At 50.1% G+C, this 27,749-nt stretch overlaps 2 protein-coding genes across 2 annotated transcripts; one reads left to right on the top strand and one right to left on the bottom strand.

Moving 5' to 3' along the window:
- The first annotated feature begins 3 nt into the window (after window positions 1-3).
- MMP24OS (MMP24 opposite strand) lies at window positions 4-1,847 on the top strand. The gene is made up of 2 exons (XM_029919282.1): window positions 4-114; window positions 193-1,847. The coding sequence occupies exon 2, from the start codon at window positions 196-198 to the stop codon at window positions 361-363; it is 168 nt and encodes a 55-aa protein (XP_029775142.1). The 5' UTR covers window positions 4-114; window positions 193-195; the 3' UTR covers window positions 364-1,847.
- On the bottom strand, window positions 1,203-27,749 carry MMP24 (matrix metallopeptidase 24). Its single transcript, XM_029919278.1, has 8 exons — window positions 27,116-27,749; window positions 22,900-23,016; window positions 21,063-21,367; window positions 12,437-12,598; window positions 10,444-10,658; window positions 7,796-7,934; window positions 6,062-6,328; window positions 1,203-3,898 (listed from the first exon to the last, which is right to left on the bottom strand). The coding sequence occupies exons 1-8, from the start codon at window positions 27,292-27,294 to the stop codon at window positions 3,561-3,563; spliced, it is 1,722 nt and encodes a 573-aa protein (XP_029775138.1). The 5' UTR covers window positions 27,295-27,749; the 3' UTR covers window positions 1,203-3,560.

Here is a 27,749-nt window from a genome sequence, read left to right as displayed (position 1 = left end):
AGCCTGTGCGCGGTGAGGTCATGACGCTGGCCCCTCCCAGCGCCGCTACGGAGGCCTGCGGTGTGCAGACTCCGGCACTAGGATCTTGGGGACCCACGGCTCAGGCGGCGAGAGGTGAGGGCCGGGTCTGGGCAGGGCGGGAAGGTTGAGTCGCATGCAGCCGGCCCCGCACCTAACGACTTCTCTTTGCAGACCATGGGTGCTCGGCTGAGCGGCGGCCAGGGCGTCCCGGAGCCCGTGCAGCCGCAGCCCCAACCCCAACCCGGGGCGCCCGAGGCCCCAGAGCGGCCCCAGCCTGAACCCAGTCCCTGGGGGCCACTGGACGATGTGCGCTTCCTCATCGCCTGCACCTCCTGGTACTGACTCGACATCCTCCGCAGTTACTGCCGGCTGCCAACATCGTTATGCTCTTATGTTCCTCTCTTGTCGTCTCTTTCTCCCACCCCGGCGCCCAGGACGGGCTCGGAGAGTCGAGGAGGTCACGGAGGACTGGAAGGAGGTCTGGGCGTGGCCGCCTCCGCAGCCTTGTCGTGGGGCACCTCTAGCTGCCCCTGAATTTGTTCGCTTCCTAGCCTGCTTAAACCTTCGTGCTCACCCCCACCCTACAACTTCTTCAGCCGTCTCGGCTCTTGGGCAGCCCTCCTTGGCACTGGCTTCCAGAACCAGGCCAGGACTCTTGGTAAGACCCCAAGACTGCTGACCTGACTTCCTCTCGTCTGTCCCTTATTGCTGAGAACCAGGCTTTTGCTTTCGTCCCTGGTTATGGCACCACTTGCCTTGGCTTCAGAGAAGACCTTGCCACAGTGACCCTACCTAGAGCTTTCAAAAAGTGAGAGCACCAACCTGAGGAGTGGAGAGGGAGCGGGAAGGGGAGAAGGGAGGCCAGGAGAAGATGAATAAAAGAGACACTTCTGACCTCATCCTAGCAGGGGCTTGTTCTGCCATCCTGGATCCCAGTGAGGCATTATCAGGCTGTGTTCTAGGAACCTCAGTAACACTGGGCATCTGGGGCCAGCCTTTTGGAGAGAGGGGACATCTGACTGCTGGGAAGATGAGATGTGTAGATGAGATGTGTGGGTAGATGAGATATATGGGACATTTCCCAGACACCCCCAAAGCACCCTGTTCCCCTTCTCCCAGAAGCTTCTTCAGGCCACTCCCAGAACCTGATCCTTGTACCTATATCCCAAGAAAACATCACACTCTGTCTTTTTCTTTTATTTAGAAATGATTTAAAAAACATTATACAAAGGCTGATCAGTTTAAAATGTGACCGACACTGAAATGCTGTGATATTCCCCAGGCCGAGGGGAAGCTGGGCTCTGGGGTCCCCAGTGCTGTGCCCTTCTGTCTGTCTGCCCTGTCCTGGAGTGATGGGCAAACAGATGACCACAAGACAGGAGAATCGGAGATTGGAAGCCTCCAGGCTGAGCCCTCTCTGGGCCTGGCCCTGCATCCCTCACATCTGCAGCCTGAGCTGCCTGCCTCCATCTCCTGCTCTTTCTCAGCTGGCCTCGGTAGTACCAGGAGCCAGTGGGGAGCCTGGGGAGCCTAGAGCTTTCAAAAAATGAGAGCACCAACCTGAGGAGTGGAGAGGGAGCGGGAAGGGGAGAAGGGAGGCCAGGAAAAGATGAATAAAAGAGACACTTCTGATCTCATCTTGGACCCTAGAGGAGTCCATAGGTGGGTACCCGAGGCCCAGCCAGCCCACCTGATGGCCTGGGCGAGAAACAACCTCTCTGTGCTTCATTTGAGGGCACGGTGAGAGTTAACCCTAGGCTTCCCAGGGCCTACACGAGTTGCATGTGAGTGGACAGGTATGAGCTAATAAAGTGCTTTGCAAAGTATAAAACACTATACAAACCTATGAATCACTAATATCTCTGCAGTTGTTCCCCACCCGCCCCAGGGAGCCCGCCCTTGGCCAAAATGAGAAAAAACAGAAGGATGATGACAGGGAACACAGTGGACCCACATAGGTGCCTCTGGGACAAGAGAGATTTTGCTCAAGACAGCTCCCAGGGCAACAGTAGTCCCTGTCTGCTATAGGTTAAGCCAACCCAAATCCCAGAGGCCACAGGGTAGGGGTGAGGCCCATGTAGGCTCAGAGGGTCTGAATGGCATCTGAGACTCTGCCAGCACCCTGAAGACATACCACCTTTTGGCTTTGGCAGAGAGCCAGTGGGCATCACTGAACCCTTTAGTCTTGCCTGGGATCTTCAGTGACAAACAGGGCTGCCTCCACTGGGTTGGAGTGAGGCAAGCTGAGCCCTAGAAATTCCTGCCAGAGACTGTGAAGGATGGGCCAGCTGGGTGTTTGTGTGGCGGTGGGGGGGTGCCCTTTTCCAAAGAGCAATGCAGGCAGATGGGCCCAGTGAGCTGGGTTAGCGAGGGCCAAGCTTGTATAAACACTGCTTCCAAGCTGAGAGATTGAGTTGGCCTCGGGATAACTGGGGTGTGGGCTCTGAACACTTCAGAAGGCTGCCCTGGGCCCATTATCCCCAAGGCCATGAGAAATGCTGGCCTGGAGCCATTTCTGCCTCACCTAGCTAGTCAGGCTGAGCCCCAGGCCATATGCAACAGAGCTGGGGACTGGGAGAGTGGGGAGAGGGACAGAGGAGTGGAGGATAGTCACAACTCAGATCAGCCTCCAGAAATGGGGTCAGCTCCTGCCCCAGCCCTTTAGCCTCATGAGCAGGGTCCAGCTCCTGGGATGTCTGGGCGGCTAGAGTGGCCTTAGCAGCACCTTGGTCCTTGTCTTCTGGGGAAGGGCCGGCCACACTGGCCTCATCACCAAGATAGTCACCTCTAATTCACCTAACGCCTCAAGCAGCCTTTGCAGAATGGGACTTCTAAAACAGTAGTGACGGGACATTTAAATATTCACGACATGACAGCTGGGTCCTTATAAGACCCAGCTGGGCCACAGCACTGCCTGCAACATGTGACCCTAAATCCTAGATCTCAGAGGAGACCCTGATGTGTGGAGCAGGTTTTCTGAGGAATCTGCTGTATGCCAGCAGCGGAAACCCAGGCTTGGTGCCTGCCATGTTGGCAGCAGGGATCTTGTATCCTTGGAGGACAGTGGGGTGGGGGCAGGGGGGACATCTGACCAGCAGGTGTTGGCAAAGGGGGACCAGGATTGGTGGCATCTCCCAGATGGGGCTGAGAGTGCTAGTGCTGGCTTCCACAGAAGGTGCTGGGTCCAGCCAGGAATGGAGCTGTGGTGCCTCATTGATACCACAGGATGCAGTGACCACAGGCCTCCTCCTGGCATGGTCCCTGCCTCCTGATGGGGCCTGGTCTATTCCCTTGGGTAGGGAGCAGTTCACAGGACAGAAGGCTGGCAGCTGGCTGCCAGACACCCACCCTGAGGCACAGCCACCATCACTCCCTGCCTCATGCTCAGCCTAGGCCAATGTACCTACCACTTCAGCTGCACGACCCCTGGCCTAGGGGCCTGCTGGCCCTGGTGGGCAGTGGCCAGAGCTGCCCCTGAGACCCTGATGAGGAAGGGCCTGGCTGGCCAGACCGAGTGGACAGAGAGGGCTCTGGGCTGCTCACACCCACTCCTGGACTGGCCGCTTATAGTAGGTGACAGGCTGAGGGCCTGCCTTGTTCTTGAACTGGAAGATGGTGTAGACCAGCACCAGGATGCAGAGGGACAAGATGCAGGGGATGACCACAGCCACGGCATTCACAGAGCCTGGTACGTCATTGATGGTCACCATGATGTCCACATCGTCCTGGGGCAGCCGCCGCTCCTTCCGCCGCTCCACCTCCTTCTGGTTGCAGCCCATCCAATCACGTAGGATGTTACGTGGATAACCTGGCTCCACACTCAGTTTCTGGTTGTCAAACTTCCAGTAGTCCCGGCCCTTGTAGAAGTAGGTGTAATCTGCAGAAACATAGTCCAGCATCACTACTCCCAGAGACTGCCCTGCACCTGCTCTGGGCCAGTGTGAGAGGGCAAAGGGTGCTGTGGCAGCGTGGAGGAAGGACACCTCTCCCATCCTGGAGTCCGAGAGGAGCTCTGAAGGAGGGGTGGGCCTATGAAGTGGTAGGAGCAGCGTGTTGGATCACTTGCAGATGGGGGGAGGGCAATGCGTGGCATACTCTGCAAACAGTGTGGCAGAGTCATGGAGTGTGACCTGCACAGTGGCAGAGAGGTGCACGCAGGACCTGGAGCAGCCTAGCCCATCATCACCCAGGTCCTGGGAAGCCACTGAGGGGCTATAAGTAGAATTGATACGTTCAATTTGTGCCTCCCTACCTTCCAACCCTCCCATCCACCCCGCCCACATGGGAGAGATCAAGTTCCCAAGTATGGCTTAGACAGCACTGCCTTTGTAGCTCTAAAGCCTCAGTGCAGCTTTCCTTTGAGGCAAGGGAGGCAAGGAGTCAGATTTCTCCTTTTGTTGACAGTAGACACCACTTTGTCACGTTATGGCTTTTCTTTGGCTTGGGTCACAACACAGATGCAGGGTCTCTGAGACTGCTGGGGAAGGAGGTGGAGGCTGGGGTGCCTGGGTGGCTCAGTCAGTGAAGCATCTGACTCTTGGTTTTGGCTCAGGTCAATCATCTCACAATTCATGAGTTTGAGCCCCTCATCGGGCTCTGTGCTCATAGCCTGAAGCCTGCTCGAGAGTCTCTCTCTCCCTCTCCTTCTGTCCCTCCCCTACTCACGCTGTTCTGTCTCTCTCAAAATAAACAAATAAACTTAAAAAAAGAAGAAGAAAAGAGGCAGAGAGGCTGGGCAGCCACCCCAGGCTCCCAGCAACAGCCTTCACGGCCCAGACGGTGTATAGACAGCAAAACAACTCACTGAGACTCTCCTATTGGGCAGCTTCCCCCTCTGGCACTTTCATTGGCCAAAGTCCTTGATGTCACTTGTCTCTGAGGCTCCCAGAAAGCAAGACCACGAGTGTAAAGCATCAGGTACACAGGAGAGCCATCAAGTAGCAGCTCTGCCGCTGAGACTTTTGGCTTTCTTACCAGTGACATCTCCTTAGAGAGCCCTTCCTGAGGACCCTCTCTAACATGCCCTCCCCAGCGTCCCCGACCCCCACCATAACTCTTCAATTGCATTTCTTTCCCTTCGAGCATTTGCAGCCACTTTAGTTGTTTTCTGCCTCTAGAATGGGAGCCAGAGATGCAATGCAAGTCTTATCCTCTGCTCCTTCCCCAGTTCTCCCACACGACCTGGGTCTCAGTCATTATCATGGAGGGAATGATTGACTTCTGTTGTCTACATAAACTAAAACACACCAACAAGATGATAATGATGATGGCAATAGCAGCTAAGTCTCACATGGCATGGATCATGTGCTAGGCATTGGTCTAAGTGCTCTACTGAATTTATCTTACAAATCCCAGTGAGGGTAGGTACCATTATTATCCCCGTTTGATAGATGAAGACACAGAATACTTAAGTGCCCAAACTCATAGTAAGCGGTGGAAGTGGGACGCGAAGCCAGCCAGCCTCCAGAGTCTGTGCTTTTGACCAGATCAGGGGAAATGTATTTAACAAACATTCGCAGATTCCCACTCTCCACTTGGCAACACCCAGCCTCTCCTCCTGAGAAGCTTCTCGTCTGCTGGGAAGCTCCCAGCCTGGCCTCCAGGAGGAGCTTAGGAAATGTCTCATAAATAAAAAAAGCTTCTCTTTCCATCTTCCTGCCCTCCCCCAAGCCTTGTAAAAAAAACAAACAACCAACACCTTTGAAAGCATCTGTATCCATCCTTGCTTTTCAGAGATGATAACTCGAGGAAGCCCAGGAGTACATTTGAGGACCACTATTTGAGAAATGTTGTCTGAAGGAATGAAGTCAGTCTATGAAAACATCTCTGAAATGTGAGTCATCTCTGCAGATGAGAAACTGTGACTTGGTAGCTGGTAAGAGGATTAATTTACTGTGTGAACATGGGTGGATGCGAGGCAGTTGTCTTTACCATCGGACACCATTTCTGAAACGTGGATACCCTGAGAGTATTCCCACGGGCCCTGTCGAGACCTACATAAAGTCAGGCCACCCCCCCACCCGGCCAGGTCCTTACGTACATCCTTCCTTGCTGATGAAGGCCCCCTGGGGAGCCTGTGGGATGCCCTTCCACACAGTGATGGGCTTGGGGTAGCCAGGGTCCGTGGCCCGCCGCTCCTCGCTGTAGCGCCAGTAACGTTCGCCTTTGAAAAAGTAGGTCTTGCCCACAGGTTCCCAGCGCAGAGCCGTGTCAATGCCTTCTCTGGGCAGACAGCTCCCCAGCTCCCCCAGGCTGTGGGGGTACCCAGGCTCCACCGTCACCTCCTTAAACACCCAGTACTTGTCACCTGTAGCCAAGAGAAGCCCGGGATCAGCCTTCCCTAGTCACTCAATGCTAGAGGTTGTGGCTAGTGCCACTTGTCCATCTTTTGCTAGGACAGAAGTCATTCATGGAGCCAGAGTGTCAGGGGAAACAGCACAAGGCCTGGTCGATGGCCTCTCTGGGAGACCGAGGCCCCTTGGCCCTGGCAGAGCATAGGGGCAAGAAGCCAGAAGCCAGTCACCACAGATCTTGGGCAGCTGGCTCCATGCTGCCCAGCCTTCGTGCCCCACCCGCTGTTCATTCATGTGACGTGCTCCTCTCAGGTGTCCTCAGCCACTCCCATGGCTTTGCACGCATTAGTATTCCCAAACCTTCCACCAGTGACACTCACCTCTGAGGGCTCACAGCCACTCCCAGCAGACCCGAGCCCCAGACCCGGGAACCCTGATCCAGGGTACACCAGCCTTGGGCACTTCCAGGTCTGCTTCCTGGAGTTCCTCACTACCTCCACAGGGCACTCCCTCCCTCCTCGCCTTTCCGCCTCCTAGTTCCCCAACAAGAAGCCTGGCATCACCTTTGACCCTCTCTTTCCTTCTCCTCTCCACGTTCAGCCTCTCATGAAGCCTTTTGCATCTTTTGGCTGTCCCCCTCTGGCCTCACTGGACCTCCCTAGTGTGGGCCTTGTTGACTCGCTCCCCTCCCCTCCAGCAACCGACTCAGAAATGGCCTCCCCACCTCTGCCCTGTTCTGTTGGGTTGCTGCCTGCCCTCTGGCTCTCCACTGCTTAGAAACACCCAGTGAATTCTAGTGTTTCTCTAATGGGTCAAGACCACATTCTGGCCTGGCAACCAAGACTTCTTAGGCCTTTCCCTCATTCTCCTTTCCAGGCCACTGCTCACCGCTCTCCAAGGTGGGGCTCCCTGGCTGTCCAGTGGGTCTTCTAAGCTCTTCCAATGTACATGCACATCCCCACACTACTCTATTCTCATGCTGTTCCTTCCCCTTGGACTGCTTTCCTCACTTCTCACTGTCTGTATCTTACCCTTCTGAGGCTGGGCCCACCACAAGATAATTACAATGAAGCAACCTAGCCCTGGGTGGGCATACAGTACATGCTAGCTCCCCCTGGCTCCTTCCCTGACCTCTCCAGCCTGTGTGACCTCCTCCCAACCAACTCTTACAGAACTGATGGGAGTGCCTTCCATGGAGCACTGTGCCTGGATCCTCTACTTCACGAGGGTGAGCCTTGTTGTGCCACCAACCTGGGAACACCACAGACCCTCAACAATCACTTCATGACTTGATTCCTCTGGACTGTGCTTCGCCTGCCTGCAGGGATTAGTCTTGTCAGAAGCCATGTCTCTGTTAGGGCTCGAGGGGCCCTTGGAGGCCATCTGCTTCTCACCCTGCCTCTTCCAGCGTATAGATGGGGAAAGAGGGTTCCAGGAAGGGCAGGGAGCTGTCCCAGGTCTCTTAGCACAGGCTGTCTTACCTTTGAAGAAGACAAATCTTCCATCAGCCCTTTCGTAGGCTGCATCTATACGGGCGGGCAGTCCCTTCCAGAACTGTTCAATCTGCATGGGGTAGCCCTCTTGCACCCGGTTATTGCGCAGGCGCCAGAACCAGCGATCCTGGAGATTAAGGGGAGAAGAAAGAAGTGTGGCAGGCCCTTCCTCAACTTAGGATCTCAGTCTTGGGGCTCAAGCCCCAGTAACCCAAAAGTTTACCCCGGGTCCAGTTTTGCAACTCTCTGTGATGTCTATCTTTTGCGTCTAGCTTCCAGTTCCATGTGAGGAAGACAGAATGCCCATTAACTCTTCATATAAACCTCCTGATGGCTCTTGCTGTCCAAGGGACCATGAGACAACACAGGAGACAGGCTTGGTGCAGGGATGAGGTGTGGAGGAGCTGGAAGGGATGGTGCCAGGGGCCTGTAGTGGCCACATGAGGGCAGCAGAGAGTCACTGAGATCAGTGGGCCACTCACCAGGCTGGCCACTAAGCCTGGGCAGAGTGCCCTCCTCACCCTTCCATCCAGCAGGGCAAGGACACTGGGAAGCAAGCTGCGGGAATCCCTCAAGACCTGGGTGTGAATTCAGGTTCCTTCACTTAGAGTTGCATGACCGTGGGCACGGTCCTGCAAGTGCCTCACCTACGAATGGGGGTAATGTTGGGGATCAGAGGAGAGATAATAGGTAAAGCATCCAGAACAGCATCGGCACATGGTTGATGTTAAATAAATGGCAGCCTCAGTGGGCCAAGAATCTGATGAAAGCCCTCTTCTTCAAACTAGTGTCTTATGCCAGCGCAGCCCTTGGCTGGTAGGAAATCTGCACAAGGCCTGTAACCTACAAGGACCTCAGTGTAAATGGGGATGATGAAAGAGGCACCTACATGGCTCAGTCATTTGAGCATCCGACTCTTGATTTGATTTAGGTCATGATCCCAGGGTCATGGAGTGGAGTCCCACATGGGGCTCCATGCTGTGTGCAGAGCCTGCTTAGGATTCTCCCTCTCCCTTTGCTCCTTTCCCCTGCGCATGTGCTCGCTCGCACGCTCTTTCTCTCTCAAATTAAAAAAAAAAACGGGGATGATAAAAGCCAGATTTGCCTAGGAACCGTTCAGTGGGGGGATCAGAGTACAGCAGAACAAATGTGATTTGTAAAAGATGGTACAAAAACTAGAAAAGTTTTTTTAGAAGGTGTTTTACAAAGCACTTTCATGTTGTTTTAAAACTTTAGTTTGACTATCATAAGTCTGTTAAGTAGATTTGAGATATACACAGTCTTTTCTTTTTTTTTATTTTTGAGAGAGAGAAAGAGAGAGAGAGAGAGAGAGAGAGAGAGAGAGAGACAGAGTGGGAGCAGGGGAAGGACAGAGAGAGAGGGAGACACAGAATCTGAAGCAGGTTCCAGGCTCTGAGCTGTCAGCACAGAGCCTGACACCCATGAACCACAAGACCACGACCTGAACCGAAGTCGGATGCTTAACCAGCTGAGCCACCCAGGCATCCCAAGATTTACAGAATCTTAAGGAAGGCCAGTGGCTTTCCTAGAGCCACTCAGTGAGAGGCAGGATTGGCACTGACCCATGTCGCCTGATTCTTGCTCAGTACTCATAGCTTGCTGGGAGAGCTCCCTGAGGGGAGTGGGGCAACCCTGCACAACCACCCAGTGTGATGGAGACATGCTGGCCAGACCCCCTTCCTTAGAGGGCTTGTTGCCCTGGTGGACCAGGGTGTGGTCAGCAGGCTGTTTTCAACTGCAGGCCTCTCGGGATGGCCTCGGCTTCAGCGAGCTCCCCCAAGATCATGCCCCTTCTCATCCAGTGACTGAATGTAGCAGGAGGTACAAAGTCCCAGCTATTTGGGGCTGGTGTGGGATGACTCTGATGGGCCCTTCTAGCTCCAGAGCTCCTGGTGGGGGTGGCCGACTCTGCAACTCCTACTTGCCACTTATATTCTCCTGCCCAGTTTCACTTCCTTCCCTCCTTACCACAGATGTTGATCCCAAAGGTAGTTTTTAATGAAAAGCTTGTATTCTGAACACTGTGTCAGAGTCCACTTCCCTGGGAGCCCAACCCGCAACACACCAACCAAACATGCTGCCACCCATTCAACCTGTGGCTGATGTGACAGGAATAGGACAAGTGACAAGATGTAGCCTGGCCAGCTTTCTACCAGGCATCCCTCAGTACTGGCCTCTCAGCCCTGGCAGGATCTGGAGACAGACTCCACCATCTCTGTGTCAGCCCCTACTCCAAGCTGCTATCTTCATGGCCATACACTCATTTGGTCTTCATACACCTTCATTAAGGGAATGGCCCAGCTTTCAGATGGAGAAACTGAGGTCCAGAGAAGGGAGATGACTTGCTCGAAGTCAGTGACCAGAAGCGGGTCTCCAGTACTTTCCCCAGCATTGACCCCTAGGAAGGTGTAAGATCACCAGTCTACCCACCTCCCTCTTAGAAACAAGTCAATTCACCCGGCATCACCAGAAAGAAACCCATGTCCTGGCCGCTGGGCCAATTCCTGTCCAGGCCCAAAGCGGGCCTAATCCCAGAGTAGCAGCCTTCTCCTGCTCCACAGAGGGGGCATGACTGGGGGAGGACCATCTGAGTGTTACCAGTTGACTGGCCCTACCTTAAATACAAACATCTCGCCTCGGAAGAGTGCCACCGTGTTGAAGTTGCCATCACAGATGTTGGGTTTGGCGCCGGGTGTGGACGGCCGGTCCCCGAGGGGTGGCCGAGGTGGCCTGGGTTGGCGCTCATGCTTCCTCTCACTTGGTGAGTGGATCCTGCGGACGGGGAGCGTGGGGAGGGGTCTGGTGGGCTCCAGGGGCTCAGCTGGGGGTCCTGGAAAGAGGGGCTGCATCTTAGACAGGGCCACCCATTCCCTGCCTCCCGCTGCCATTGCTTCATCAATACCCTGGCAGCTGAGGTCTGTCACCCTCCAGCCTTCTGTTCCCTCTCCCATTTTTACTCCCCAATATTTGAGGAAAGAGATGAAAATAGCCGTTAAATGGGAACTCACATCTTTCCACCCCCAAATCTGAAATCTTCTCTTCTTCTCTTCCATTATAAGAGAGAATATGTCCTTTCTGAGGCTCAGTGTCCCATACCATTATTCTCTGCTCCCTCTACACATGCCAGCCTCATTCTCTCCCTTTCATTCCTTGTCCCACTCCAGGACAGCCTCTGCCCTGTCACCTATTGAAGCCACTCTGTCAAGATCTCCAATGACCTTCAGGTTGCCAAACCCTAGGGTTACTGACTCAAACTTTGATGTCCATATCAAGATCCAGGGATCTCGATAAAATGAGGATTATGACTCAGAGGGTCTGGGGTGGGGCTTGCAGTTCTGCATTTATTCAGGCTCTTAGGTGATGCCAGTGTTGCTGGTCTGAGACCCACACTTTGAGTAGCAAGATCATAGGAGCACTTTTCCAGGGCTCTGTACTGTCTTGGTTTTCCTTCTACTCCATGGGCTGTTCCTTCTCCACTTCCTTTGCTGGCAGCCTTTCCTTACCCACCCTACCCTAAAGGTTGGAGTGCTGCTGGGTCTTGTCTCTGTTTTTGTCGCTGTGTGAGTTTCCTCCCTTGGGTTGCATATTAGGATCACTGGGAGAGCTTTTAAAACTCCCGATGCTCAGAGTTCACCCCAAACCAAAGAGAACCCAATCTCTGAGGATGAGGCCATTTTTAAAATGGAAATTCCAAGGCAATTCCAATGAGTCCCTTAGTTACGGATCACTACCTTAAGTGATCTCCACTCCCTGTGGAGAGGAGAATGGGGAGGTGCCCACGTTAATGGCTTTAACCACTTTCTATGTTGGAGCTTTGTTTTGTGATATCAGAAATGTTTTGTGATGACAGAAATGTTCTGTATTAGCACTGTCCAATACAGTAGCCTCCAGCCATTTGTGGCTATTGAGCACTTGAAATGAGTGACTAGTTGTTAGTGTGACAGAGGAACAAAAATTTTAATTTTACTTAATTCTAATTAATATAAATTCAAATTTCAATAGTGACATGTAGCCAGTGGCTATAGATTGGACACCAAGGATTCCAAATCAATATCCCAGCCCAAATCTCTGAGCCACAGACTGGTAAATCCTATTGTCCTACACTTAGAAAAGCCAGAAATCTTGCTGTTGTCCTTGACCCTCACCCCCATGTTGGATCTATCAGCAAATCCTGTCCATTCTACTTTCAGTCACCTCCGGTCCCTACCTCCCCTGTCCAGTCCTCCACTACCTCACTTATGGAGATCCCGCCCATCCCCCAGGGTTCGGGTTGGGACCATCTGCTCTCTGAGGTCATTAGGGCCTCCAGAAGGAGCCCTCCTCCCGTGCTTCATAGCCTGGAGGCTGAGGTGGCCTGTGCTGTGCTGACAGGCATTTGCTCAAGCAAACTAGTCTTCCCATTTCAACTGACTTGACCAAAACAAGACCTTTGCATTACCAGTGTGAATAGGGAACTGTGAGGGAGGCGTGGTAGCAGGCCTTTTATATCTTATCAAAATATCAGATAGCCTCTCCTTTTTTCTTGCTTAAGAAAACCACCCGATCAGGCAGGTAGTCACAGCCCAGCCCTTAAGAAGGAGCAGCAGCCCCCGCTCCCCTGCCACACACCGTAGATCTTCTGGATGCCCTGGAGATCATCCTGAGGCAGTTTGAAGTTGTGTGTCTCCATGTACTGGTAGAAGGGCGCCATGATGGCGCTGGGGTCGTTGGAGTGCTCCAGTCCTAGCGCATGGCCCAGCTCGTGCACAGCCACCAGGAAGAGGTCATTCCCTGTGGAGAGGGGAGTGGGGAGGTGCCCAGGGCACCCACTTAGGTATCAATCAACCCATTGCTTCAGCCAACACTGAGCATAGGCTTTGTCCCAGGCCCTGTTCTGGAGAAATCATACACAGTCCTGCCTTTCAGAACTCTCAGTATAGTGGGGGATTTGGAAAGAGAAACAAAATAAGTGAGATTAATGTTCCAAGTGCTTTAACAGAGGTCTGTAAGGGTGGAGTAAGGATTCTGAGAAGGGCGGAGTAATTTAAACTTGAAGGAACCTGTGCAGGGAAAGCTTCACAAATGTGAAGTTTACCTAAGTCTTGAAAGATAAGAAGTTAGTCAGGAGAATGGATTCAGAGGGTAGGAGAGGGAGGGATGGGGTGGCATTCCTGACAGAGGGAAGGCTATAAACAAGATCTACGGACAAGCAGGCTCATTCCACTTGGCTCTGGAACAAAGCAGGAGGGGAGGGCAGAGAGAGATGAGGTCAGCCAGGCTGGCAAGTGGGCTCTGTGATGCCACGCAAAGGAATTTGGACTGGCTTCTTGGCCAGTGGGGGGTTTAGAGCAGGAATGGGGGTGGCGACATAATGAGTCACTCTGGCTGCTCTGCACTGAGGAGGGCTGAGAGGGGAAGGAGACCAGAGACAGGGCTTCCATGATCTTTTGGGTAGAAGGGTCTGGGTGAGAGATGAAAAGGGCTACACCAGACAGGGAGTAGGACAAGCAGAGGGGAGATCTGGGGAGGCAGGTTCACGTTCAGCATCAGGAGGTCCAGGGGCAGGCAGGGCCCTGATCGCGAGGTGCTCTCAGTCCAGCAAGACCTTAGTTCTGAAGGAACTGAACCTTGGCCAAGATCAAGGCAGGGACTCAAATTCGAGTGAAAAACAAGTTCCAGGTGCCAAAAGTGGGACACGGGATCCCGAGCACGAAGCTGAGGCAGCAACATGGCACAATGGTCATGAACATGGGCCCCTGAGCCAGATGGACCTCCTTCGTTTCCAGCTCTGCCCCACTGGCTTTGTGAACTTGGTCAGAAGTCTACCCTCTGAGCCTCAATATCTTCCCTTGTAAAATGGGGAGATCATACCTACTTCACATTGTTGTATGAGGGTTGGATGAGGTAATGTGGGTGAGGGGCATGGCACTGCACAGTAGCTTTTGTCACCAGACATCAGATGGAAGCTTGGTGCCTGGAACAAGCCCATTGACCAGAAAGGAAGCATAAGGCCAGTGGGGGTCCAGCTACCAGATTTTCTTAAGCCAACTCCTCTGACCCTCTGGATTGGGCCTGGGACAGAGCAAGGCCTGACTTTGGGGGAATTAAGTAACCCACCTTGGGAAAGAAACACGAGGGACAGGGCATTGGGCAGGCTGTCCTACTGAGAGTCCTGACCTCTGTCTGTCCAGTTGAAAACTCTTGCTTGCCTAGGCCTTTGGCATTTGAGCTCTGTCTCTCCTGCCCTAAGGCATGTTACAGCTCATTCCTGTCACCTCCAAATGCAAGGGAGGCTGCCAGGGGTCTGAGAGGTGGTCAGGAGTCCTAGTGCCTACTTTGGCTCCCGTGTCACTGGCATAGTTGCCCAGCCCAGCCCAGTTGAGGGACCTGTGAGGGTCAGATGGGACTGAGGATTGTCTCTGGCCTTTTTGGCTAAGGTCTTGGAAGAGAGAAGAGCCTTATGGAGCAGACCCCGACGCAAGCATGCCTGCCGCTCTGCTGACACCACCAGTGTCTTCAGCGAAGTAGGGATGGGCAAGATCAGTGCAAGGTTGGCCAAGAGCCTGGGGCTGGCCTTCTGCTGGGGAAGGGCAAGCTGGCAGGAGGAGGCCAGGCCGCCCCCAGTTCCTTCCTCGGGTCCTGGTTCCTCTGGCAGCGGGGAAGGGTGAGCTCATCTCTCAGCTCCATCCCAAACAAAGGCGGCTGCTAGAGGCAGCAGAAGGCAGCTCTGCTTCCTGGGGGCTGGCCCTGCCTGGCTCTGCCTCCTGGCCTGTTCTTCCACCTGGGACAAGCTGTTCGGGCCTCTTGTCTCCTGACCAGGCTCTTCCTCAGGGGGCATCCGCAGGGATCTCCATTGGGAACCAGGGAGCAGGGCTCTGAGCACTTGGCAAGACTCTAAACCTTTGTCCTCAGCCTGTGTCTGTTTCTCTGTAGCCTCTGTGCCTGGGTCTCTGCACAGAGTAGGAGTAAGCCCTTGAAGGAAAGGGGACTGTGGGTTTATTCCAGGGACCAAAAAGCAGAAAAGAGCTGGGGAACTGGCATCCTATTGTGCAGAAGCCCAAGAGACCTGCTAAGTGGGGGTTGCTCTAGGGAGATGGAAGGAGGGGGAAGGACAGAAGAACTCCCTGGAGCTAGCGAGGGGAAAGGCAGAAGGATGGAGAAGATCCCAGTGCTTAATGGGCAGGAGACTGTTAGGGTCTTCAGTCTCCAAGAGGGGGAGACACAAGGAAGCAGAGTAGTCAGAAATGCAGTCTCAGAGAGCCAGACTGCCGTGAATCCCAGCTCTGCCATGTTGCAGCGGTGTGACATTTTAAATCTTATCTTCTGCAAAATGCAGTACCTGCATCCTAAGAACGGGGGTGAAGTTAATGAGGCAAGGCATGCAAAGTGTTCACACCGCCTCCTGGCACAGACCTACTAGCAGGGTCACATTGACCTATGTGTGAGGACCAGCAGCCCCAGTATGGAATGTTCCCAAGGGCTGGGAGCTCAAGTCCTAGGGCCTCCTAGCAGGTACCCAAAAGTCTTACTCAACTATCTCTGCTTCACTTCCTTCCCTTGGAACCTCCATATTTGGTCAGTCCCATCTCATCAAGCCCTCCAGTCCCCGAAAAAGGCTGTAACATTTCCTTTTGCCTCTATTCTTTTGCCAGTGCTTTCCCTTCTACCCAGGATAGCCTTACTCCTTCAAAGTTCAGCTCAATGCCACATTTTCCAGGAAGACTTCCTTGATTTCCCCCACTGGCAGTGAGTGCTTACTCCTCCACTCTCCCAGCAGTTTATCTGAACCATCTTTATGGCACTGATCACTTTCCACCATACGTTACAGCCATTAGCACACACTCTCTTCTGCTCCAGGAGTGTGAACTCTACGAGGGAGTTTATTACACCAAGTGCAGATTCCCAGCCCTTACTCCAGAATCAGAGATTCAGAATAGCAAGATGTAACCTGGGATGTGCATTTTTAAAAAGATTTCTTTAAAAAAGTTTTTTTAAGTGTTTATTCATTGGAGAGAGAGAGAGAGACAGAGGCAGAGAGAGAAGCAGAGAGAGAAGGGGGACACAGAATCTGAAGCAGACTCCAGTCTCTGAGCTGTCAGCACAGAGCCCGATGCGGGACTCGAACTCACAAACCATGAGATCATGACCTGAGCTGAAGTTGGATGCTCAACTGACTGAGCCACACAGGCACCCCGCTATGTGAGTTTTTATAACCACATGGAACTTTACTTCTCTGTTAAAGGGATATTATGATCCCTTCCTGGGCTAGCTCCCAGGGTTGGGGGGAGAGTCACACAGAAGTGACTGCCAAAGGACTCTTCTCTGTGAAGGGCTGGTCTCAATGACTCTTCCTGTCTTGTTACCTTTCGCAGGCCTGGCCTCCCTTCTCATCAGAGCTTAGTGAACTCAGACATCACAGTGGACTCACTGAAAAGAGATGAGGACAGAGCGTGCCCGGAAGCAGCCCCTGAAGCCAGCTGGAAGGTATGGCAGGCCAGATTGCCTTCACACAGACTCCAGCGATGTGGAGAATCAGGAACACCTTCACACCCTTATAATCCAGTGGTTCTCCGGGAGAGCCTTCTAAACACACAGGTGAAGGAGCTTCTGATTCAGGAGTGTTGGGTTAGGACTTAGGCAACATTTTTTTTTTCTTAATTAAGTTCCCTCAAGTGAATTTTATAGTGATTGGCTCAGCTGACATGCCCGAGCCAAGTGCTCGCTCTTGGCATCCCTAACAGTGGGGCAGCCTGCGTCCTATGTGCGTTCTACCGTGATGCGGTAGGGAGGAGCCAGCCACTTTGGAAGCTCTTGCCAGAACGTGAATTTAGTCAGGTCTATAGGACTAATTACCAATATTCAGGATAGACGAGGAAGGGAGACATGTTAAAAGTGAATCTGAGTCTCATCAAGCCAAATGAGTGTCCTCTGGACAAGTGACGAAGGGCGGGGTCGTGGTGGGGAAGCGAGCTGACTGTTGTAAGTGAAAATGGCTTAAAAAACATGTCAACCATGCATGATGTGTGGATATTGTCTGGTCCTGATGCAAGCAAACAGCTGTAAAGGACATTTTTGAGGTAATTTTGGGAAATGAATATAAACAGGAGTTGGATTTTGAGAAATTATTGTTCATTTTGTTGGGCTTGATAATGGTTTTGTGGTTGTGTTAAAAATAATCTTTTTGGGATGTCTGGGTGACTCAGTCAGTTGAGTGTCTAACACTAGATTTTGGCTTAGGTCATGATCCCAGGGTTGTGGGATCAAGCCCTGTGTCAGGCTCCACACTGAGCATAGAACCTGCTTAAGATTTTCTCTCCCTCTCTCTCATTCTGCCCTTCTCCCCTGCTCATGCTCTCTGTCTCTCTAAAATATAAAAAAAATTTTAAAAGAAAATAATCTGTCAGATTTGAAAGGGTACATGCACCTCAATGTTTATAGTAGCACTATCAATAATAGCCAAACTATGGAAATAGCCTAAGTGTCCATCCACTGAGGAATGGATAATGATGTGGTATATATATACACACACACACACACACACACACACACACACACACACACACAAAATATGGAATATTGGAATATTACTCAGCCATCAAAAAGAATGAAATCTTGCCATTTGCAACAATAGATGGAGCTAGAGTATATTATGCTAAGTAAGATAAGTCAGTCAGAGAAAGACAAATACCATATGTTTTCACTCTTAGGTGTAGTTTAGGAAACAAAACAGATGAACATATGGGAAGGGAAAAAAGAGAGAGAGAGGGAGGCAAACCATAAGAGACTTTTAATGATAGAACAAAGGGTTGATGGAGGGAGGTGGGTGGGGGATGGGCTAGATTGGTGATGGGCATTGTGGAGGGCACTTGTGACGAGCACTGGGTGTTACATGTAAGCAATGAATCACTGAATTCTACTTCTGAAACCAATATTACACTGTATATTAACTAACTAGAATTTAAATAAAAATTTGGAAGAAAAAAAATCTGTTAGGGCTATGTCCTAAATTGTTTACAGATGAAGTGATATTGTGCCAAGGATTTTCTTTAAAATACATCAGCCAAAAAATACAAGTGGCTGGAGGAGAGTAGATGAAATAGCAATGACATCAAGTTGGTAATTGCTGAAGCAAGGGGACGGGTGCCTGGGGGTTCATATTATCATTTTCTCTTCTTTTCTGAGTTTGAAGTTTTCCATCGTGGAAATTTAGAAGAAAGCCAATAAACACAAAGTTCCCAGGAGGCTGCACTCACTCCCTTGTTGAATTTATGTGGAAATTAAACAAGATAATATACAGGTGCTCCATAAATCTTGGTTCCTCTCATCTCCTTCCAGAAACTGTCCTAGGGCCACCTGCTGCATCCGGGGTCCATTGGCATACTTAGGAATTTCATCTGAACAGTTCGTGCTTGGTTTTCTAGATCACATTAAAGTCCTGACTCGTGTCTAAAGAAGACATTGGCCATCTTGGACTCTATCAGAACTGGCAAATGCTCATCAGGATGGGTGGGACAGATGGGAGGACTGTGGGATTGTGCCCATCTATGGGTCCCAGCTCCTTCCCACACACACTCCCAGAAGGCCTTGGGACTTTGAGACTGGGCCGCAGGTCTCCCCCAGCAAGGAGCTCTTTCGGGCAGTACAAACCTCAGAGCTGGGAAGGGGAGGGCAGTGTTGTTAAGAGTATCTTCCCAGTGCCTCCTCTGTCCAACAACCCTTTAAGAATTCATTTATCTCCATCAGGGCTATAACAAAAATCTTGTCAGCTAACAGTGCCTGGCACGTAACAGGGCTCAAAAATGTTCGTTTCTTTTCCTTGCACTTTATCAGCACAGCCAACCATTCATTGACACCGATTCAAGAATAAGCATGGGAGAGAGAATAGGTGTCCAGAAAGCCAGGAAACACATCCAGGACATAAAGGAAAGGGATACCAGGGCAGAGGAAATCGAGCTGGATAGGAAAGAGGACCGACATTTGAAGAGGGCAAGGGACAGAGAGAAGTGTGACGGTTTCGTATCTTCGCAGGGGCTGAGCCTTGGCCAAGCCACTTCCTGAACCATCTCTTCACAGATGAGCCAAGGGTTGCTCATTGCCTTCATGCAATGATATGAAATGTTTTCAAGAAGGCTGTTCCCATCCAAAGACACCAGACTCAGCCTCTGAGGAGTTGGGCCTATAAGAGTCTGCTCCCAGCCTGAAGCGTAGCCTAAGAAAAAGAACACCCTGTGTTTCCCAAACTTGTCTACACTTAAGACTCAGAATGTCCAGGGGCAGGGCCTGGAAATCTAAGTTTATGACAAGAAACCCAGGCGATTCTTGTGATCAGGGAAGTTAGGGAAACTCTGAGGATAAAGACAGTGTTTTTCAAGGGGGATGGAACATCTATACCAGAAGTGCCTGGAGAATTTATTACACCAAGTGCAGATTCCCAGGCCTGTCTCCAGAATCAGAGATTCAGAATAGCAAGAGGTTAGGGGACCTAACCTGGGATGTGTATTTTTAAAAAGATTTCTTTAAAAATTTTTTAAAAAAATGTTTATTCATTTGAGAGAGGGAGAGAGAGACAGAGACAGAGAGAGAGGGGGACACAGAATCCAAAGCAGACTCCAGGCTCTGAGCTGTCAGCATAGAGCCTCATGTGGGGCTTGAACTCACAAACTGTGAGATCATGACCTAGCCAAAGTCAGACGCTTAACTGACTGAGCCACCCTGGTGCCCCTAAAAAGATTTCTGGGTGATTCTGGTGTGCCCTGCAGTTTGAGAACCATGAAAGTTTAGTTTGATAGCTAAGAGTATGTGTGCTTCAGGGACATCTGGCTGGCCCAGTCAGTAGAGCATGCAACTCTTGATCTCAGGATTGTGAGTTTGAGCCCCACGTTGGATGTAAAAGTTACTTTAAAAAAAAAAAAAAGAGTATGTGTTCCAGAGTCATAATGCCCAGGTTCAAAGCCTTACTTCACCATTCACCAACTATGGGACTATAGGTAGACTACTTAATGTTTCTACATACCTTACCTATCTGTAAAATGGAAATCATAACAATAAATACATACTAATAGTATGTGGAAAGCACTTGACATGGACCCTAGAATATCAACATGCTAATCATTATCTGTTCTCATCTAAAAGCCAGAATCCTCTGTCCCATTCTCCTCCAGACTCATCTCTGCATTTTCTTGGTATTTCTGCTACAAGCTTCAGTCTAGTCTGCTTTGGAACAGGGTTACTATATACGCACTGTCTCCCCCACTCAACTGTGGACTACCAGAGGGCAGAGGTCATGTCTTTTTTTAAATGTTTGGAGCACCCCCTCCCTCCGCCCTGCTCCAGGCTGTGTATCATGTTACACTAAAGTTGGAAAGGAGCTTAGAATCACCTAGTCCAGTCCCTCATTTTTTATATGAGGAGACTGAGGGTGAATCATTTGCCCTGAGTCACACAGTCAGGTTGCTGAGCAGTGATTTGAGCTGCCCGCTACCAGCTAGCTATGCCATTTGAGTCCCAAGCCCTTCATTTTTAAAATGGACATGATGAGGGGCACCTGGGTGGCTCAGTTGGTTGAATGTCCAGCTTCGGCTCAGGTTATGATCTAACAGTTTGTGGGTTCAAGCCCTGCATCAGGCTCTCTGCTGTCAGCACAGACCTTGCTTCAGATTATCTGCCCCCCCCATCTCCCTGCCCTTCCTAAAGCACTAAGCAAGTGTTTTAGGGGTAAATACTGATAAGGAACATTTTTGCAACCTGAAGACTTGTTACTATTACTGTACAATATTGACTCTGGTTCCATATAACATTCATTAAGTCACAGTGGTGAAGAGCAAGTTATCCAAGGATGATGGATAATTATGGGGCCTGTTATTCACCCATGAGGGAGAGAGAGTAATATCTCTTAAGATGACCTTTGAAGCCATTATCAGCCCAGAGCATACTGCTTTCAGATCCCACTCTTAGCTTTAATGATTTTTTTTTTACCTTTTGCTCTAGCCTCTGATCCATTACTTTATCTTCTTATTCATGGCCTAACCCCTCCCTCTTGAGTCAGCCCCCTTAGACCATTTACTAAGTGATCTGACTCAACTCTGGGGACCTTGCCCTGAAGGATCAGAGAGCTCAGTTCCCACCCTCTTAGGTTCTTAGTCCTTGGACATGAAGCTGCAGAGCAGGAAACTCATCTATGGCATCCCAAGCTCTTCCTCATGGCTTCTTTCCCTGACAGTCCAGGACTGACCCCCCTTTCCCCTCATGGTCTTACCATCATGGTTGGCATTTCCTAGTGTCCACGGCTCATCTGAGTCAAAGTGAGTGTCTCCTCCAATCCCTGGGCCAGGAAAGTAGGCATGGGCCAAGAATCCCCCTTCTCCATCAAATGGGGAGCTGTCGCCATGGAAACCAGAAGCAAAGAAGATCATGATGTCTGCCTCCTTCCGGTCACTTTTGATCTCATGATATGGCACCTCTTCAAAGGTCAGCGGGGTCACCTTCTGCCACACATCGAAAGCCTGGCGAATTGCTTTCCGTGTGTCTAGCTCCCCCACCTTCGGGGTGTAGTTGTGAATGCTGGTAAGAGAAGAGAGGATGATTAGGGAGGAACAGTTATAGTCAGAGGCTTGCAGAGCTGAAAGGGACACCAGAGACCACGGAGACCAGTAATCTTCAAATGTTGAACCTGAGGTACCCCAGGCTTGAAGAAGAGGCTAGGTAGGCAAGGCTCTGGGTCCCTACCCCTGCCTCGGTCAGAGCAGCTTTGCTGTAATCAGTGCTTTATCTCTCTCACAAAGTGTGTGTTGAAAACAGAACTCCACTCAAGTATGCAGAAAAAACTTAAGTTGGTGGATAGCATTTTCTGAATTTTAAGTTTTTGCCTAATACACAAAATGTGTTTATAAAACATTTATAAGCATTATAGAAATACTGAAGCAGTGGAGGGTTTAAGTGAAACATCTCTTTTAAAAATATTTGGTACCAACTAACTACTTGTCTGCTGCTTGAACAAGCTACTGCTTGCCTACCTAGGAAATTGGTACAGGGTGGTATCTGATTTCATCAGTTATAGATTTAGCTATTGAAGGTTACAATAGGAGTATTGAGTGGTTTTTCATAGCAGAACATCACTACTCCTGGGTGCTCTGCCCCATGAACACCTGGGTGAGGGTTATTCATCCATTCTATAGGTAAGGAAACTGAGGCCAGAGAGGTTGAGTGATCGAAGTTAAGGTTAGCAGCCTGTTCTTACTCTTGATTCATTCTACCACTTCAGGAGGCCTTAAGATCCATCCAGTTTCTAACCCAGATCCTTTTTTAACGTTTCCTTCTTGTGTCAGATTTCTGGAAAAAGCCTTTTCTGGTCTCTAAAACCAACAGCAGGAGAGCCCTTCATTCTGCAGCTTTAAGGATCTCTGTTTTAGATCCTACCTCTGAATCCAGGGCATCCACCTGAGATGGAATCAGAGCCTCAAGAGGTGCTACCCAGAGTCCAGCTGAGCCTGGCCTTTGCCGCAGCCCCACTCTGAATTCTGCTGTCTGAGTCTGCTGTGATGGGCTCCATCATCCCTGTCCTTGGTCACTGGTCTCACTTGGAAGCTAATCCTCCTCTGCGCTTGGTTTCCCCAAACAGTTCAGGAGTGACACTGCTATGATTCAGTTCCCAGTTCTTTAAAATCCTTAGGAAACAACTGGAACTCTGCTGGCAAGTTTGGGTGAAGTCTGTCAGGCTAAGTGGAGAAGGGATGCAGATAAAAGGAAGTAGTGTTTGGCAAGCAGTGATGGAGAGAGTGAGTTCAGCGATGGTTCTTTATCACAGCTGAGAGTTGCTGAACAATCCCTACCCCACTTTCTCAAAACTGTAGGAATGTAAACAGGACATGGCTAATGAGCCCCCTAAGGACTGAATAAACCTGAAGTTGGAGACACAGAATCCTCTGGAAGCCACAAGGGGGACGAAGTAATAGGCATTTAGCACCTGGTTCTGGTGCCCACATACCTGGCTCTCACCCTGATCACAGACCCATCTACAGTATGAGGTGAAACTCAGGCCAAAACTGAGTGTGGGTGGAGCCAAATCCACAGAAGAGGAGAGGGAGTCAAAGCACCTGTAGGTTATGTGTTTTTGTCTCCACTTCTGTCCAGTCAGGGCATAGCGCTTGTTCCTCCGCCTACGGCTTAAGTGGGGGTGATCAGGGACACCACAGCGGGGCTTCTTCATCCACCTGGAGCAGAGAGAGGACACACACATGTGCACATGCGTGCATGTGCACACACACACACATACACACACACACGCACACAAACATGCTGCTGTGGTCACTGAATACTCTAGGAAGGTATTGCAGAGTCCCCAGTCCCAGTCGAAATGGCAGTGTGCATCCTGATGCTAGACTCTGGGGCTCTGGCTCTGAGGGGTTCCCCCACAGGAACACAATAGACACATTACTTAATTCATTCACTCACAATTGATTATGCAGACACAGGGCTGCATTAGAACCTGGGGTCAGAGACATAGGCTTGATGGTTCTGTCTCCACCACTAATCATAGGAACCTAAGCAAATGATCATCGTGAACCTCAGTTTCCTCATCTGCCACATGAGAATCACAGCTCTCACTATTCTAAGGTTATGGAGAGCCTCAAAGGAGGGGGTGTGGGGTGTATGTGGAAATACTCTGTAAATGGAATTAGATCACATCACTCCCTGGTTTAAAACCCTCCAATGATTTCTGCAAACACCTAGAATAAAATCCAAACTCCTCATGTTGGCCCCCAGGGACCTACATGATCAAGCCCCTGTCTACACATCAGACGACATCTTCCCCCTCCTTCCCTCTCATAGACTCTACTTCAGCCACAGTGGCCTTTATGCTGTGTCTCGCACATGCTAAGATCATTCCTACTTCAGGGCCTTTGTTCCCTCTGCTTTGCTATGCTCTTCTACATACGGTTTGCTCTTCATTAAGGTCCCTGCTCAAATGTTACCCCTTTAGTGAGGACTTCTCTGCCCACCCATCCTGCCGCTATCTGCTTATCCTGCTTCATTTTCTTCATAGCATTAGTCTTGCCTGAAATTATATCATATATTAGCTTTTCTGTTTAGTCTTTGTCTCTCTTAGCAGATTCTAAGGTCTGTGAGGATAGGAACCTTGCCTGTACAAGTGGCTAACACAGAAGATGTTCAATAATGATTTGTTGAATGAATGAATGGATGGATAGAATGATGGATGGATGAATGAATGAATGAATCAGAACTACCTGAAAGTAGAATGGCATAGCTTGTAAGACAGCAAATTCTCTTTCACTATAGATGTTCAAAAAGTGTAGGATTGCAGGACTGTAAGACTTAGAATTCTGTGCAGCATTTAGTATGCTGTATTGTGATTTTAAATCTATTAGTCCATTACCTCTAATAAATAGCAAATTCTCTGAGGACTGGAATGCTATCATATTCATCACCGTGTCCCCAGAAGCTAGTCCAGTGCCTGGAACTAAGTAAATCCTGATAACTGTTTTCTGTCAGGTTAAGTTACACTTAGGGAATAGTAAGCCTGGAACATCATTTAAAAAAAGGGCCAGGGTAGGAGATTTTAAAAGATCGTGGCTGATCGGGGCCCAGGCTCTCCTTGCATTTTACTGTCCCTGTGCTGGTCCAATGACCAACTATAGCCTGAGATTGTGAGAAGGGCAAACCAGCTACCTTGTGTGCGGTTGTTGAAAGCAGTGTCTTTGGCAATAGAGACAAGGATCCAGAGACTATTTTAACCAAATATTTTTAAAAAAGCCCCCTGAGGGCCTTAACCAGGTCTTACTCATCTTTGCATGCTTCATATTGCCTAGAGTGCCTGTACTCAGAGATGAATAATAAAAGACATAATAATAACAATATCATGTATTTGTATGAGCATTTCTAATTTTTACAGTGTCTGTGTTCTCTTAAAGAAATTTTTTGATTCTTGAAACACCTCTGTGAGGTAGCCAGAAACGGTTTATCTTCCTTTTTGCAGGTGAGGGAAAAGACACACAGATAAATCAAGTAACTTCAAAATACAACCGTGTGGCAGGACTGGAACTTAGTTGAATGAATAAATGAACTAGTAATGAATGCAATTTAACAAACAAAAAAACAAACAAAAGCCGGGGCTTTTTTCTTCTCGTGCTTAGCACAAGTTTGGCTTAGAGGATATGCTGAATGAAGGAATAAATGAGTGAGTGAACAATGTGTGACATTTCCCGAGGTAGGCACTCAAAAATTAGTACTTTAAATCAGTAATCTCGCTTTCTTTCACTGATAGTCCTCGGGAAGAACCAGGAGCCACCTCTGCTACAGCGAGGCTGAGCTAGACCTGAAAGGGCTCCCAGGGAGGAAAGAGGCCAAGAGAAAGGCAGTGACTACCCAAGGTTGCAGAGCTAGAAGGGAAACTAAGGTCTCTAAACTCTACCCCCAAACAGCCTCCCCACTCATGTCTGGGATTAAGCGTGAGCGCCTTCTCCCCATTCTTGCCTCCCAAACAGCATTGCCCCCACCCTTCTACAAAAAAGTGGGGGCAGAACTGCAAGTGGGAAATGCCATCCTCCTCCCTCAGATCATTCTGTCCACCTGCCACTCTCTGAACCTTGTCCAACAGGCCTGGGGCTTTCTGGAACAGAGTAAAACCCAAGGCCAGGTGGTGCCTCAGCAGAGACACCAGTGCTCCTGCCCCAGGATGCAACTGCCATGAGGCCTGCACAAAACCCTCAAAATAACCTCCGCTTTGAAAGGTGGCTGGGCTCTCTTCAACCAGCTCACTCACGAAGCCACACAAGGCCACTGGGCCAAGGCCCACAAGGTTCCACTGTCCTCATGATATCATAGCAGCGGTCAAACATATTGTGTCACAAGTTCACGATCTTGCAGTCAGATAATCCAAGGAATAGAAACTTTTCATAGAAAATCACGATTGTAAAACCCCAGACTCACCAAATGTTAACAGCTTAGAATAATGGGATCTGGAATTTGAGAGTCATAATCCAACACTCCCCTTTGTAAGTGAACAAGCTGGGACCCAAAGAGATGAATCTCTCAAGGAGTGAGTGACTCAGCCACCGGGGGCGGGTGGGGGGGTAGGATTGATCCTGGATCCACAATCAGCTGGATTCTCTGTTCCCCACCCACCACCTCCCTTCACCCCCTGATGGGGCCCTGCTCCCTGCTTCCACCTCTGCTCAGGACCCCACCCCTCCCGCCTTCTTGGGGAGTCCCCCAGCCACCCATTGGCAGCTCTGGCATGTCCTCACTGCAGAAGTGTGGCAGTAGCTTTTCTTGGCTGCTTTAATGACTTTTCTGGCTATTTCCTAAACAAATGTGAGGATGCTTAACTCTCTCTGATCTTCAAACAAACAAAAATTCATCCACCTCCAGCTACCCTCTATTCCTCCTTCGCTGATACACTTCTAGAAAGTCTTGCCTACACTTGCTGTCTCTACTCATCATCTCCCCTTCTTCCTGCTGCAGTCTTACCCTGCAAGGGCCTCCTGGCTGCTAACCTCGGCTGACACTTTTAGATTTCCTAAGTGATCACTTTGCAGCAGCCTGCCTGCTGACCATCCCCCCTTCTCTACCATGACACATAGCCCCTGGCTTCCACCACTGCTCTGGATGCTCCTCTTTGGCTTGCATCAAGAGGATTCCATTCTAGGCACCTGTCCCTTCTTCCTCTTCATGCTCCTGCCTGAGTAAATGTGACCATTCCCATGGTCTGGCTCATTTGTTATTACCTCATAAGTATTTCCCTGAAAGCTAATGTTTCCGCCTAAGTTCTAGACTGGTGCGGCCAGATGATTGTACTTTCCACCATGCGGTGAGCCTCTGGAGGAGAGAGATCATAGGATCCAGTCCAGTGCCTGGCACACATAGGCATTTAGCAAATATTTGACAAATGGAAGAAGTGGAATGAGAGCTGCCAGCTCATGATCATTCAAGAGCTCTTCGTATCAGGTCAGATGTGTACATCTCAGGGAATGCCACAGGGGTGATTCACGGAGCCAAAAGTTATTAGAGTCAGAGGAGATTTAAGGCCATCTCCAACCAAACCTCTTATTGTGGGGAAAAGGAAACTGAGGTCCAGATACTTGTTCAAGATCACATGGCAAACTTAGGGCAGAGCACCTCCCTGGCTCACATAGGAAGGGGCATCTTGGGGTATTTCCTCCCAGGATGATACTGCAGGGGTGAAAGATAGGAAGGCAGGCTGGGCATGGTATATACACGGAGCCATGACAAATGTGAACTCAAATGTATGTCTGGAAAGTTCAAAGGCACAATGCCCTACACGAATCTTACTCGATTGTTGTCTGATCCAACACACCGGTGACTGGGATCCCATAAAACTGCTGCATAGTGGAGACTGCTGACTGTAAGACCTTCCCTGAGTGCAGCGCGGGTGCCCGTGAGTCATAGGGAAGCAGATAGCCATAGGACTTTAACCATCTCTGAAAGACACGTGAAAAAGAAAGATGCATTATGCTGGAGAAGGCTCTGTTCTACCTGGGTGGAGGTTTGCCCTTGAAACTAGGGATCATTTTACCAAAGGGACCTATGGACTCATGTTCCGATTGCTTTCCCCTTCATCCCCTCCTGCACACACTGGCACATATCTCCAGAAAACCCAGCTCTTGTTGGCTTTCTCCTTTGGTATAAAGCTTTCATTGGATCTCTACTGGCTAGAGAATAAAGATTAAATTTGCATTCAAGGCTTTCCAGGACCCTGCCTCTTTTCTCAATTATGCAGTGGCTCCCACTGATATGTGGCTAGACATGCAAGGACACAAGAATGGTCCATTCTCTGAAGCAGAGTGGCCTGGTAAAATGGGCCATCCAGAAACCGTCATGTCTAAAGTCAGAGTCTGCTGTAGAATATTTACTGGCTTGAGATTATATACAATCTTTATTGCTAACCCCTCCAAAAGAGCAAGCC

This window comes from Suricata suricatta, chromosome 12 (genome assembly GCF_006229205.1).
Source record: "Suricata suricatta isolate VVHF042 chromosome 12, meerkat_22Aug2017_6uvM2_HiC, whole genome shotgun sequence".
Taxonomy (NCBI): Eukaryota; Metazoa; Chordata; class Mammalia; order Carnivora; family Herpestidae; genus Suricata; species Suricata suricatta.
Note: the sequence above shows the minus strand (reverse complement) of the source record. Positions and strands in the feature narration are given on the sequence as shown.